The sequence below is a fragment of the Lygodium microphyllum genome, chromosome 11 (genome assembly GCF_053477565.2).
Source record: "Lygodium microphyllum isolate KBCC chromosome 11, Lygodium_microphyllum_v1.1.10, whole genome shotgun sequence".
Classification (NCBI taxonomy): Eukaryota; Viridiplantae; Streptophyta; class Polypodiopsida; order Schizaeales; family Lygodiaceae; genus Lygodium; species Lygodium microphyllum.
In genome coordinates, this window is record NC_141145.1 from 118525469 (window position 1) to 118540432 (window position 14964).

The 14964-nt window shown below is 42.7% G+C and overlaps 1 protein-coding gene across 3 annotated transcripts; it reads right to left on the bottom strand.

Annotated features, from left to right (window-relative positions):
* Positions 1–2511: 2511 nt before the first annotated feature.
* Positions 2512–5670, bottom strand: LOC148029286 (uncharacterized). 3 transcript variants are annotated; one of them, XM_087688047.1, is made up of 4 exons: positions 5486–5670; positions 4328–5082; positions 3248–4065; positions 2512–2780 (listed from the first exon to the last, which is right to left on the bottom strand). In XM_087688047.1, the coding sequence occupies exons 1-3, from the start codon at positions 5664–5666 to the stop codon at positions 3295–3297; spliced, it is 1707 nt and encodes a 568-aa protein (XP_087544173.1). In that variant the 5' UTR covers positions 5667–5670; the 3' UTR covers positions 2512–2780; positions 3248–3294. The 3 variants fall into 3 exon arrangements, with proteins under 3 accessions (XP_087544173.1, XP_087544172.1, XP_087544171.1); XM_087688046.1 differs by lacking the exon at positions 2512–2780 and adding an exon at positions 2812–3047; XM_087688045.1 differs by lacking the exon at positions 2512–2780 and having other exon boundaries at positions 2812–4065.
* Positions 5671–14964: the final 9294 nt, after the last annotated feature.

Sequence of the window (14964 nt, forward strand, 5' to 3'; positions counted from 1 at the left end):
AATGATTGGCCCAATTCACTAGTCACTCCCGATGTCCAGGAACTCACCGCCCCTTCTTGCACTAGTCACTCTGGTTACAGAGTGTTCTTGCGCAGCTAAGAAATGATTGGCCCAATTCACTGATGTCCAAGAACTCACCGCCCCTTCTTGCACTAACTAGCCAAGCACGCAAACAGCTTATCAAATGCAAGTCTTTGAAGGACTTTAGCCCTCTCTCTATGGCTATCCCTCATCAATTTGGCTTAATATTCCTTTCCATTTGATCCTCCAAGCTCAGAAATGATTGGCCCAGTTCACCGATGTCCAGGAACTCACCGCCCCTTCTTGCACTAACTAGCCAAGCAGGCAAACAGCTTATCAAATGCAAGACTCAAATGCAAGTCTTTGAAGGACTTTAGCCCTCCCTCTATAGCCCTCCCTCTATGGCCATCCCTCATCAATTTGGCTAAATCCCTTTCCATTTGATCCTCCAAGCTCACCTGTACTTCGCAATAGATCTCTCGCAAAAGCATTAGCCACTAAAGGCTTAATTCTAGTCACAGCTTTGGGATCGTACCCATGATGATTGGTCTCCTTTTGACCTTGTCAAAACTAGCTTTGGCATGACAACCAGGGAGTCACTCTGGTTACAGAGTGTTCTTGTGCAGCGCAGAAATGATTGGCCTAGTTCACTAATGTCCAAGAACTCACCGCCCCTTCTTGCACTAACTAGCCAAGCAAGCAAACAGCTTATCAAATGCAAGTCTTTGAAGGACTTTAGCCCTCCCTCTATAGCCCTCCCTCTATGGCCATCCCTCATCAATTTGGCTTAATCCCTTTCCATTTGATCCTCCAAGCTCACCTGTACTTTGCAATAGATCTCTCACAAAAGCATTAGCCACTAAAGGCTTAAGTTTCTGGTCACAGCTTTGGGATCGTACCCATGATGATTGGTCTCCCTTTGACCTTGCCAAAACTAGCGTTGGCATGACAACCAGGGAGTCACTTTGGTTACAGAGTGTTCTTGTGCAGCGCAGAAATGATTGGCCCAGCTCACTAATGTCCAGGAACTCACCGCCCCTTCTTGCACTAACTAGCCAAGCAGGCAAACAGCTTATCAAATGCAAGTCTTTGAAGGACTTTAGCCCTCCCTCTATGGCCATCCCTCTCTTTGACCTTGCCAAAACTAGCTTTGGCATGACAACCAGGGAGTCACTCTGGTTACAGAGTGTTCTTGCGCAGCACAGAAATGATTGGCCCAGCTCACTAATGTCCAGGAACTCACCGCCCCTTCTTGCACTAACTAGCCAAGCAGGCAAACAGCTTATCAAATGCAAGTCTTTGAAGGACTTTAGCCCTCCTCCCTCTATGGCCATCCCTCTCACATTGAAGGATAAATGGAAGAAATGCAGCCCTCTGGCTACCCTTGCCACCTGGCAACAACGGACTAAGCGAGTGTGGAAGAACACACCAATACATAGGCTCAATTGCTTCAGATGGAGACTCCTTATTAAGAAGCTTCCCTTAAGGGCAAGACTGGCTAGAAAAATCCCCATCTCTCTCCACTTTGCCCACTATGCAAGAGTCATGAAGAGGATGAAAAACACTTACTATGGGATTGCCTGGTAATCAAACCCCTTTGGCACAGAGTGAGGAAGTAGCTAAAGGGTGCAAACCTTAAAGCCGAGTTTGGCTTTGCCACGGTCTTCTTTGGCGACGAGGCCAACTTGGATGAAGCTACGTGGAGATTGATACTGCTTATTTCAAGAATAGTCATGAAGCATATCTGGAGTAGAAGAAATAGTATACTTTTCAGAAGTGCCCAAGTTACCAACCCAGCCAATTGGTTTGACTCTCTTCATGCTGAAATGGCTATGATACTTAGAACTGTAGAATCAGAGCACTGGATGGGTTTCTTGCGATAATCCAAATGATCAGCACGAAGTCTAGCTAGCTGTAAAGGTGATCGTTCAAGGGAGGCAAATTGGGTTGAGATGATCGAGGGATCAATCTCATGTAGCATTTGCGTTGAGGGAGGCAAATGGTGTTAAGATAAACCAAGGGTCCTGGTTCTTTTCTGTTCTCCAATTAATATGATCAAGGTATAGTATAGTGACATTCTATCTGATGAGTGGAGATGGGGTTGAGGGGGGCAAATTGGGTGGTCGATGTTGCCATGATCCCAAGGACTGGTTGGAAAATTGGGATGAGATAATCAAGGGGGGCTCAAACGAGTCGAGAATCGAGATGGGATGCGTGAGAGAAATTGGGTTGAGATATCGAGAGTAGAGGGCACACCCCTTCGCATAATCACTTGTGACAGGTTGTCATGAACATTCGTAGCACAATATTGTATATGTGCTTGTAATGCGCTAGTATCATCACCTCGGACTGCAGGCGGTCATGAACACTTGTGACAGGTTGTCATGAACAATCGTAGCACAACACACGCGAATTATATAATGTATGTCTGCTTTTAATGCGCAAATATAGACTCCATTATGATGAATTCTGGACGATTTTTGTAATTATAGCATGAAATCACTCTAACATGATGATTGTGGGAGAGCAGAAGAATTAGCCTTGTGAAAAATTTGCAAACCCAATTTCCTTCCTTATTTTGGTACTTGGATTATTCAAATCAATGACTGTTGCTACAACCCAGCATAGGTTCGCTAACGCCGAGCCATGTGTTCAAAAATGATCAGTATGATCATTCATGCGCTTGGTGTGACGATCCCAGTCTTCCATGAAGCGTGATGATCCCGTTCATATTCCTTGTAATCGTTTGCCCACAACATCTATAAGTTGCACATACAAACAGATGCAGACATTATCAGAAAAACCTGTTACGAATTTCAAGTAGCTATCACGAGTTATATTAGTGGAGAAGATCACTATTGCATTGCATACTAGTGTGCAGCAGTTGCAGAAATTGTGAGAAAACCCATGGCATAGTAGTGCGCTGCAGTTCATGGAAGGAAACTGGTAAATGAACTACGGGGTCTGTCCGACTGGGAGTGCTAAATTTTTGCATCTCGGCACAGCAGTGTAGATGTCATACTTGTCTGCACCAGTTCATGACATTTTTGGTCAAGAAAATGTGCATCGAAGGGGGAGAACACCATTAAAAAACCTAAATCATATTGTCTGCAGCTGCTTATGAGTGGAAACCGACTAATGAACCACAAAGATCAACCATGGCATACTGGCCTAGACGGAACTGCTAAACTGTTTGCATAGAAGTGTAAATGCAGCGCACAGATACCTGATTAGGAGGCCATGTTTGGTGATTCGTGATCCAGAGTTGCCAGATCATCTTTCATCTTCTTCCTCACCGGAGCGAAAGCGGAGGTGTCTTCCCTGAGGGGCAGGGAGACCCCTGAGAAGGACAGCGCCGGAGATCACCATGGTCTCACCAGTGACCTCCATCTCCTCTTCGATGTTCTCACCCTCGCTGTCGTACAGGAAGCGGATGTGCTTGCCCTCACCTCGAGGCAGACCGACATTTGCATCATCGTTATCCTCCTCCTCCATTCTCATGCCGCTGAAGCTCTGACAGAGAACATCACAATCCGCAGCATAGTCTTCTTCTTCCTCCTGCCATTCTCCATACTCCTCTTGTCCTTCACCGTCGTCCTTCTCGCTGCAATAATCCTCCTCTTCCTCTTCTTTATCCGCTTCTTCGTCTTCTTCCTCGTCTTCATCCCGGCGTTTCCTGTAAGGGGTCGCCTTCCTTCTCTCGGACCAGAGCAGGTCCACCTTGTTGCTCTCTTCGCGGTTCTTCTGCAGGTGCTCATGAACCGGGCAGGCCGACTCTGTGTTCACGAAGGTTACCGCCTGCCGTGTCGCCGCCTCATCCACGAGCTCCGCGTCCTGCTTTCCAGCAGGAGAGCTTACGTTCACTAGCACGGACCATTCCGACACCTCGTCGTCTTCCAGCTCCCGCACGGAGCTGTTCTCGCCGTCGATCATCGCCATCTGAGAGGCCTCCATTATTATCTTGGCAGGAGAATCGAAGTGCAGAGTCCGCGTAGCTTTCTTCCCAAGAAAGAGATCGGTTTCTTTGCTTTCGACATCCATGATCTGCAAGATCAGAAAACTCAACCTTCTGATGCAAATGCCAGATAACATGACCTTCTTAAGTTAGCAATTTGTGGACAATCAGCCAGATAACAACGTCACACAGACAGTACAAGCGAGCATTTGGCGCACAAGATTAGCTCTGTTTATGGAAATGCCACATGACAAAATCAATCGGACGATTATGGAGCACAAAACAGCACGCCAGATCATTAATCAAGAGAAACAACGAATCAGGCCAGTGTTCGATGCTCGGAATCCTTACCTCTATCAATGGAGCTATCTGCATGACCTGATGGTCACTCCCAGATGTGACCGACTCCGCAATGGTGATTTGCGCTGGGTTGGATTTCTGTTCTATCCCGTTTTCCACTTCCGCAGGAGCCTGCTTTTGAGAATGCTCAGATGTAGGCGATTTATTGAGGTTCAGGAAAACCTTGACACCGCTCTCTTGTAGAATTGAGGTGGCATTATTCTCGTCGAGTGCAGGAACCGTCCCTTCGACAGAAGAAGACGAACCAGTGGCTTCGACGATCGCTGACTCGGTTTTCTTCAAGCCCGCGCTGCTCGCAGACGCCGCCATTTCTGGAGTAGGAACAGATGGGTTGCAGAAGGCCCCGGTAGCTGGCGTGTTTTGAGGCGTGGGAGCTGCCAGTCTGCGAGGCGAATCCAAGAATCCATTGAGATGGCACAGGGTTCGCAGAGAGGGAGGCTTGATGGCATCTGATTCCATCTTCTCGAGCAGAAGCTGAACCTGTGAACGGAGCAGGTTCTCTCCCAAGGGAGTGGATCCTGGAGATGCAGAGCCATGAATGGGGGATTCTTCGACAGGCGGTGGTCTACGAGAAGCCAAGGCGGATTTGAGGTGAGAAGAAGGAGTGTTTGCACAGGATGCCGACAAGCTGGGCACCAAGCCAATAATGGGAGAATCGTTTCCGTCTATGGCAGCTAGCACTCTTCGTCCTGCTCTAACCTTGGCTGCGCTGGCAGGGGGCTTGGCGGAGGAGGGGGTCACTGCTACTGCAGGCAAAGAAGATACATGTGTATTGGTTCACAAGACATGGATAAGCATCAATGATTCTACATACAGATTACGTAACGGAATGGAGTTAATAGTCCGAAGTTCTCCAGAGACCAAGCTTCAAATAGTTTATAGATGAGACAGCATTGCATCTACATAAGAGCTTAAGCATCATGAGCTCTTGAAATGATTAGATGAAACTGCATCTACATTAGAGCTTCGGTTTCATAAAAGCTTCAACAAGATAAACTGAACTGCAGTACGTTAGGATTTAAGTACCATGAGGAATGCAGAAGATAAGCTTTCTCAAGAAAATGGAACGGCACTACGAATCATATGCTGCAGATTAGCAGTTTAACACAAGTAGAGATTCAGAACTTCACAGGAATAGCATGAAGTTACCTTCTGGAGCAGCTCCCATTCGTGTCTGGCTACGTGTGAGACGACGCTCTGAGGTGGGAAGAGGCATCTCTCTCTCTCTCTCTCTCTCTCTCTCTCTCTGCGGGAAGATTAATGGAGACGGAGAGGAACGAGTACCTGCGCGAACGATAAACCCTATTGAATTAGTCTGCGGGATATACATGTAATTGTTGAACGGGGCCTCCTTATATCTTTCAAACTTCAAACTCCCCTCCTCCCCCCATGTCTGACCGTTGGAAAACTAGCCGTTACACCGTTAGCCCATGTTTAACCGGATGTGCTTTTACGATTAGAAGGTAGAACCACCACATGCGCTACTTTCACCTTCGATTTCACTTTGGCAAAACTAGTAATACACATTGAATATATCAACGCGTGCATGCCCACATTGAGCGTACTTTTGGATGTGTTTTCATGGTCGTTGCCTTCGCATTCGACTCACATTTGCTTAGTTTTGGGCTATTATCTTTAGTGCAAAAATCATGTTTGGGATAACATACACTATGTAAATTGAGGGAGAAATTTTGACTAAAGATAATGATAGCGAGTTTTACATGAAGAACTTAGTGATTGATCAGGTTTATGGGACCTTATTATAAGTGAAGATGCATGCCTGACTTTTTTTTTTGTATTGCATGTTGAATGGCTATTTTTATTTTTTCCATATTTCCATCTATAGGTGTTGAGCTATGCACAACAGTTGGGAGAATTTGATCTTTCAATTGACAGAAACTCACACACTTGCCTCTATGAGCTAGGCAATGGCTCCTTAGCATGCATGCCTAACTTACCAGAGGTTAATCCTATTGAAAAGTAGAAGGCATATAAGGATCTCGGGGGGGTCACTCGTGAATATATGTATATATAATGTGAGTTCAAAATAAGGGGTTTTTAAAACACCATTTTTTACATACAGAAGGGTGTCATATAAAGGGGTTACTTACACATTGAATAGAAAAGGGTTGTGTTTTATTTAAAAAATTTTCATAAATTAGGATATTTATAAATAGGCCATGAGCGCACGTTATATAGAGGATATATATATAGTGAACCCCCCGAGATAAGGATTGGATTAGAAAGACAAGGAAGTATTACATTGGATGTCTACATGTATTTTCAAAGATTTTGATCCTTCACATTAAGAAAGCGAGCACATACAAAGAATCTTGGGATATCATAGACGATGGGTATGGTGGACGCACTAAAGCAATGAAGATATAACTTAAGCAACATTATCACGACACTTGGAGAGGCAATAGAAGCATTAGTGATTATGTGACTAAGATCAAGCAGACAGTAGAAGACTTGGAATCCACTAAGATCAAGCAGATAGTAGAAGACTTGGCAATAGAAGCATTAGTGATTATGTGACTAAGATCAAGCAGACAGTAGAAGACTTGGAATCCACTAATGCACTTGTTAATGATGATAGTCTTATATTGCTTATCTTAAATGATTTGGGACCGCAATATAAGGCCTTCGATACTTCTATTTCGGTTCATGGTGATTCTATGCCTAGGTTTGAGGAGTTTATCATCCTATTCAAAACAGAGGAGATAGCTTTATAAAAACCCTCTATTAGCATCATACAATCTAATGACACAATCTTCCATCAGTAGTGTGGATGTGGTAATATCTCTAGATAGAAAGATTTCACGTACTTATAGTAGAGAGATCTACATGTTCATGGCCATGTGGATACAGGTCAAAGACACTATATGCATATAAGTAAGGGAAGAGTAAAGTATTGTAGTCATGAATTTGCTACTCATTTATTGGGAGATGGTGCATGCCATTATTATGGAGAATATATATGTTTTAAGAGGGAATGTTAGCATTAGCAAGGTCATACATATAGAGGAAGGAAGAGTATAGTCACTATGTATTATGTTGGTTATGCATAGAGGTGGATCATCTTCTAGAGGTCATCTCTTTGCTCTGGTGTATGTACTTGGGAGTATGGCACAATTGTCCCATGAGGATGACTAGTTTTCAAATTTAGGAGCTATAAATCACATGGCACATCTTGTTGAATGGGTTGCACAATACAAAAGATACAAACTAATGAATATGTGGGTACTGGTAATGATGCTAATGATATTAAGCATACGATTACTCATATTGGGAGCATGTTGCTTCTTACTAAAAAATTATGTGGATAAGAAACTTGGTGGTGTATATTTGTGCCTATCATAACAAAGAATCTTGTATCCAGTATTCAAATGTATGATCAAGGACTGCAAGTAAGGTTTAAGAGGTTTGGATGCTCTATTGAGGAATTTGATAATATTGAAAATTAGATAGACTAGTTGCTAAAGCATGTACAAAGATGGATTATTTATCTTATATTCGATTCAAGAACTCTTATTGCTCAATCAAATATGTATATTGGACAAGGTCATGAGCAAAACAAGGATGTGGAATTGTGGCATTGAAGAATTAGGCACGCAAACTGACTAAGATTAAAACAAATGCAAACAAAGTTTATTATTCATGGTCTATCATAGATTGAATATGTGAATGTGAGCATGTATGTGAGGCTTTTCACTTTGCTAAGTAGTCTCAAAAGTCCCATTTCCAAAGAGAGGCAGGATTGTTGAGATGTCAAGCTTAACACAAGTTGACACTCGCGTATCTTGATGGCCATTTCCACATTCATATCACTACCTTCATTGGCATATATATTCCGGTGATCCCATATAGCTAGTCCACCTACCTGAGTTATAGGATATTTATCTAGTTATCTTTCAACTTAGCATGTTCACACTCTGAACTGCTTGTATATTATGTATATTGTACTTTCTCTTATTCTTGGTATACTCATATAGTGAAGATGAAGATGAAGAAGAAGAAAGACAAGGGTTTCAACTTCTTATCTTGTGTGCATTCTCTTTATGTATTATGTGTCTTGCAAGAGCCCAAGATCCCTCTCTCTCCTCCCATCTTTTCATAGTATTAGAGTGATGTTTAAGCAAGGAGTTGTGAGCTGCAAGTGCAAGAGTCTATAAGAAAATCGTATTGTGAAGTACACCTATGGATATCTCTCTCATATGATCTCTGATTGGCTAGCGGTCTTTGAGAGCTTAGAGTGCTCAAGGGAATATAAAATACCTCTGGTCTAAGCTTGTGTAGTCGGATTCACGTTTCACCCCTGTTCAAGTATTTTAGACTTTTTTTATTGTATGAATCTTGTAAGATTCATGAACTCTACAAACCTTGACATTTTGCAAACAAGTTGCAAGTATTCTGTGTGATAGACAATATTTGGATACTGTTAGACATAATAGGTATTACTCATGTATGCTTATGTACTGAGATTAGTACGGGTGACAGTTTACCTAAATTAGTAGGTTATTGATAAAGGCAAATTTGTGGGTTTTGTTACACAATGTCTAAGGGATTTAATCAAATTGTCAATGACAAGCTTGACATATGCAAAAGCATATTGGAAAACTGCCGATCACCAATAGCCAATACGTAAAGCTTTCTAGGTAGTGAGTTGTCCAGCAAAATGGTCTCCACATGTTGAATCATGATATTCCACTAGAATAAAGGGTATCTCATCAAGCACCACACAACAATGATAAATCTCATTCACACCTTTCCTATATAAGACACCTGCTATTATTGAAAAATGAAGTGCTTGGTGCTTAATCTTTCTCTTCTCGAATTTAGAAAGAGTTTATGTCGGGTTGCATGTTGATAAATAATGTGTGATAGATGCATACCATGACATAATAGAGGCTTTATCAAATTTGCATAAATCCTCATAGTCACTAATGTTAGCCCACTCTTCCTTATGTTCACCAAAATCCACTAAACTTTCTATGATACCATATAACTTTGATGGCTTACTTCTAATCGCATACTCAAACTCCTACAAAGAGATCGACTACTTGACTAGAAAATCAAGGGGTTGAAGCTTGTTCAGTAATAAGTGCAATCCCTCTGCCTTGGTGAAGACACCACCTTCTCATAAAGAATATAGTATCTAAACTAAAACGTGGCAAACACCATAGCCAAGCAAACCTTCTCCAAACAGTTGTAACGAAGCTCTAAATTTTCCAACTTTCAACTTGTGAATGCAATAGGATGATAAAGTTGTGCCTCCTAAATTTGGGATAGGCAACAACTACTACTATGCCTTGTCCATCCGTGAATATATAGAAAACCTTACCCCCTTTTTGGAGCTTTTAAAATTGATGCTTTGGATAATTCCATTTTAACATCTTCAAATGACACTTTGCATGCATCTGTCTATTCAAAAACATGGCTATGAGATAAAAGATTTGTCAAGGGTAACAAACATTCAGCCAATGCATTGATGAATCAACAATAGTACCCCACAAATGAAACAAAACTGTGAACTTTCTTAGGGCAAGTGGGTGGGCTTAGGGCCACAATAACAACCACCTTTTCAAGGTCGGTGGCAATACCAGTTGCATTCACAACATGACCTAATAACGAACCATAAGGCACCCCAAATACACACATTGCGAGGATTCAACACTATGCAATACTCACAACATTGCTCAAAGCATGCGTATAGAACAATCAACTATCTATGACGGGTTATGGTAGCTGCCCCTAGATCATTTATGAAAATCTTCCACTGTTAAGGGGATATATCAACAAACATCTTATCAGTCATTCTTTGCCAAGACCTAGGAGCATTACATAGACCAAAAGCCATCACATGGTATGCAAAAGTATAAAAAATTGTAATGAATTTCATCTTTAACTTATCCTCTTCAGCTATGGCCATTTGGTCATAACCCTCTCAAAACAGTCCATGAAAGAGTATATCTCTCACCATGCTAGGTGATCTAAAATCTAATCGTGATAAAGGGCAAAGGATAATAGTCCTTCACCATGTACTTATTCAATTTCTTAAAATCAAAACAATGGCAAGTTTGATTACCACTGGTGAGCACCATTTTGTATGTTCAATGGGAAAGATTAGACCAACCTTTCTTAAGTGCATCAATTCCTCAAAAAGAATCTCTCTTAGCTAAAAAGCATATGTCTAACCTTCTGCCTCACTAGCTTACTACTTTCTTTTAATGGGATCGTATGCACAAAAACAGAGGGGGGAACCCCCTTTTAGTTTGTCAGAACTCCATGCAAATATACCCCTGAAATCCTGTAGGAGTGCCACATAATCTACACATTCATTCATGTCCTTTGCCTCTATTTGTTCATTTAAACATACTTGGTAAACCTCCTCAGTAGTAGAACCCTCTTCAGAATCATTGGAACTTGAGGTTCTAACAGCTGGGGTTCCCTCAAGTACCTCCCATTCTATAGTGGGAGATAATGCCCTTTCATCCAAAGGGTACTCAAGGTATGCATCCAGAATTATTCTCTTTAACCCATGCCCAAACGACCCCAACTCATCCATAAACATTATAAGTATGGATTTAGCGGAGAGGCTAGGTTTATCAATAAAAAAGGATGTCACAATGGTTTTAAAAATGGCTAATGATAGCCTAAGGCAATTGGAAGGAATGGTAGTGTAAGTATATGTAACGGTTGCTAATATTGAGTGTATCCTTGACTTCCATATTATCTGATTTGCTGGGAGGCCAAGCTATCAACTGTTGCTTGGACATTCGTGGATATTACATTCTCATTGTTTGGTGGATATCCCAATTAGCCGATTGACTTGCAAAGGGGGTGCTACATGTACTAACCCTTGGTTTACAAAAGGAGCTCTTTGGCTTGTTGTTGCCTTAATGATATTTAGAGAAGTTGGCAACTAACGCACATTCTACATCATGCTTCCTCTACCATTTGGGTTGGTCACAAGGGCATTAATCACACCTTGATCTCCACTAACCAATTCCAAATTATTTTCATGACTAAGGCTTGAATCTAAATTTGCTCTCAATGCATAGACCACTTGTAAGCGGGACTCTACTTCCTCTGATCGGGTTATAGCACTTTGATATTAAAGTCCGATCCATGCAAGAAATATTGCAATTGTGTAGTAGGTAGGATAGGGATAGAGACTTGTAATTTGCAAAATACCTCTTTGACATTCTTGGCATATGCTTGGGAATTTTCATGGGGCTCTTGATGTGTAACATTTAGCACATGTAGCCAATATTGTCCATTTCTCTCAAGGACAAATTCCCTTCAAAAGGCTACATAAAATAAATCGATTGTGGTTATGGTATTGGCTTCTAAGTCATGATACCACATTACAACCCTCCCTTTTAAGTTAATATTAAATGCCATGATTAGATGTCCCTCGTCTTAAATTCAAAAATTAAACATGAGTTCTTGGAACTCATTGATGTGAAGCTCTGCATCCTCCTTCTCTAACCCATTAAAGATGGATAAAGGAAAACCTAAGGCTGAAAAATCTGGTGCTCCTATAGAAATTGCAATAAGTTGTGCCATAACAAAAATTGGATTTGCTATAGTATTTTGTAATAGTGTGACTGTAACTCCACTTGAAGTGGGTTGACTTACTAGGAGAAGGGGAGTACTAAAGCTTCCTCTTTCTTCTAGTGGATTGTTTTGTCAGAAGTGGTGCAGCAATGGAAGCGTGAAGAATATGCTGAAATACATGCTGAAACACAAGACAGAAGAAAGAAAGAATGAACACAGTAGACAGATGAGAACTCAGATGTATGCTCGGGAAATGGAATCCATATCGAACACGAGACAATAGCATACAACGGTGAGTCACTGGCTGCGTGGGCTCCTCAGCACCGGCTCCTCTCTCCTAGAAGGATCTCCACTGATGGCTGAAGCACCAAAGACTGTGGAGGAGGAGCCCTATAAATAGCCACAAAAGTGGGGAGCATAAAATGCAGGTCGGCCAGCAATAAATGCTAAAAGTACATCATAAATGGCCACAAAAATGTGCCATAAAATACTGCATAAAATGCTACATAAAATGCCCAGCCTCTGCACACAGACTCACACCATGAGCTGACTAATATCTGCTAACACCCTCTCTCAGATCATGTGTGATCGGATACAATAAAATAGTACAATGATGGAGAGTCATAAACTACACAACAAAGAAACACCAGAAGGACCATGGATGTCCAAGCGGTGAGTGGCCAGCCCACCACCAAGAAGCCTCGGAGAGTATCTGATGTCGATGTCGATCGTACCAACAACACCTGAAAATAGAGAAGAATCATAGCAGCTCTCTGTGTAATGTCACCTATGTCACTCAGGACGACATACAAAGCCAATCTGCCAAACATGTCTCTGAACATGTGACCATGGATTCCCCGCCTTTGGCCAAACCACCAAAGTGTCCCCTCATGTGAGCTCCAGACGAAAGCCTCTCGCTCTCTGTCAAGAAGAACAGCTCATCATGAACCCAGAAATCAACTCCAGTCTCTAGGATATCATTGCCAGATACCGTCGATGCGTCAGGGACATCCCTCTCTGGAACGTGTGCACCTGTATCAAAATATAGATGAGGCACTGCAGCCCCACCAACACCCGCTCACACTCCCTCTCTGGCACAAGAGAGTCGTGAGGGATGACCTCATCACCACCACTAGAAAGCAGTCGAGGAAGGGGCCACCAAGCCCTTCCCGCGATCCGAAGAAGAGGATCCCTTCCGCGCCTTGGACTTCTCCTTGGTCGGAGGATCAGAGTCGGAGTCTGATGAAGGAGAGGACTCATCGGTAGAGTCAGCATCCCGCTTCGTCTTCTGCTCCTTCTTCCTGGAAGCCGCTAACTTCTTGCAGTCCTTCCGCAAATGTCCCTTCTTGCCACAGTGGTAACACTGGGCCTTCGACTTCTTCTTCCTGTCACCCCTCTCTGAAGCTACATAAGCCTCACCTCCATAATGTGCCGGAAGCCGCCCCTGTAATCTCAAGGATGCCTCATGCTCAAGAAGCATCGAGGTCATATGTGTAAAACTGACAGGAGTCGATGATGTCTGCGCCCGCAAAGCATTGGCCACTCCATCAAACTCCGGAGGAGCTTGTAGGAAGTGCACGGAGGAGCCATATGGAGAGGATAAGAAGAGAAGTAGAAGAAAAGAAGGTCGTTTGGAGAGTGAGCACAGCCAAAACGCAACCAAAAACACCAAAAATAGTGAGTTCACATGCAATATAACCCAAAGGCTGACCAAACTAAGCCAAAAGCTGCTGCACAAAGTGAAAAAATCAGGTTAAAACTGCCAAAAACAGCAAAAACAGCCTGAATAATCAGAAAAACAGGCAAAAATAATGCTGTAAACAGCAAAACGCAGGCTGCAAACTGAAGAAACAGGGGCTAAAGACTGTTGCCAGCAGTTGAATGAAGGAAACACGGGCAGCAAAGAGTGGAACAGCAGTAAACGCAAATCTGTCCAGAAAAACGCAAAACGCAAATGCTGAAACACGGTCGCCAGCAGCAAATCAGCAGTCGCCAGCAGGAAGGACAGCTGGCTGATCAGCAAGAAGGGTGTAAATCCTGAAATCAGCAAGAAAACACAGCACAAATAGGTTGCAGCCTGAAATCTGATACCATGTCAGAAGTGGTGCAGCAATGGAAGCGTGAAGAATATGCTGAAATAAATGCTGAAACACAAGACAGAAGAAAGAAAGAATGAACACAGTAGACAGATGAGAACTCAGATGTATGCTCGGGAAATGGAATCCATATCGAACACGAGACAGCAGCATACAACGGTGAGTCAGTGGCTGCGTGGGCTCCTCAGCACCGGCTCCTCTCTCCCAGAAGGATCTCCACTGATGGCTGAAGCACCAAAGACTGTGGAGGAGGAGCCCTATAAATAGCCACAAAAGTGGGGAGCATAAAATGCAGGTCGGCCAGCAATAAATGCTAAAAGTACATCATAAATGGCCACAAAAATGTGCCATAAAATACTGCATAAAATGCTACATAAAATGCCCAGCCTCTGCACACAGACTCACACCATGAGCTGACTAATATATGCTAACATGTTTGTGGTGCTAGGGTGACTAAGACCTCTCCCGTGTAGAGATATCGAGCTGCTACATTGAGGGGAATATCTCCTAACGATTTCAACCCGTTGTCTAGTCCTTTCAACCCTTTCTTGTTTTTGGATCTCAGTTTAACGGTGTTTATCAGGAAATAATGGTCTATCTCGATGCTCTTTGGCATAAACTGACTGAGTAGTCCCTAATTAACCAAGGTTCAGGAACTGCCACTTATCAGCATCTCTTAGCAAACGTACCACCTATCAGACAAAAAATGGGCCTAACACTAGCTCTAGGGCTCTAGCCCTTCTATACTCACCCAAAAAATCCCACAGCCTCACAGCCATGAGCATATAGGCGCTATCAACTGATTTATCAAAAGAACACATTTGTAGATACAATCTCTTGATTTTAGTCCAACGTGATGCCCTTCCCAACTCCAAGTAGAGGGAGTACCCAAATATATAGGTGGTTAGCACATTGTAACATAAAAAAAGGGAGCACCTCCTAACTTATTGCTATGACCCCACTAGGACT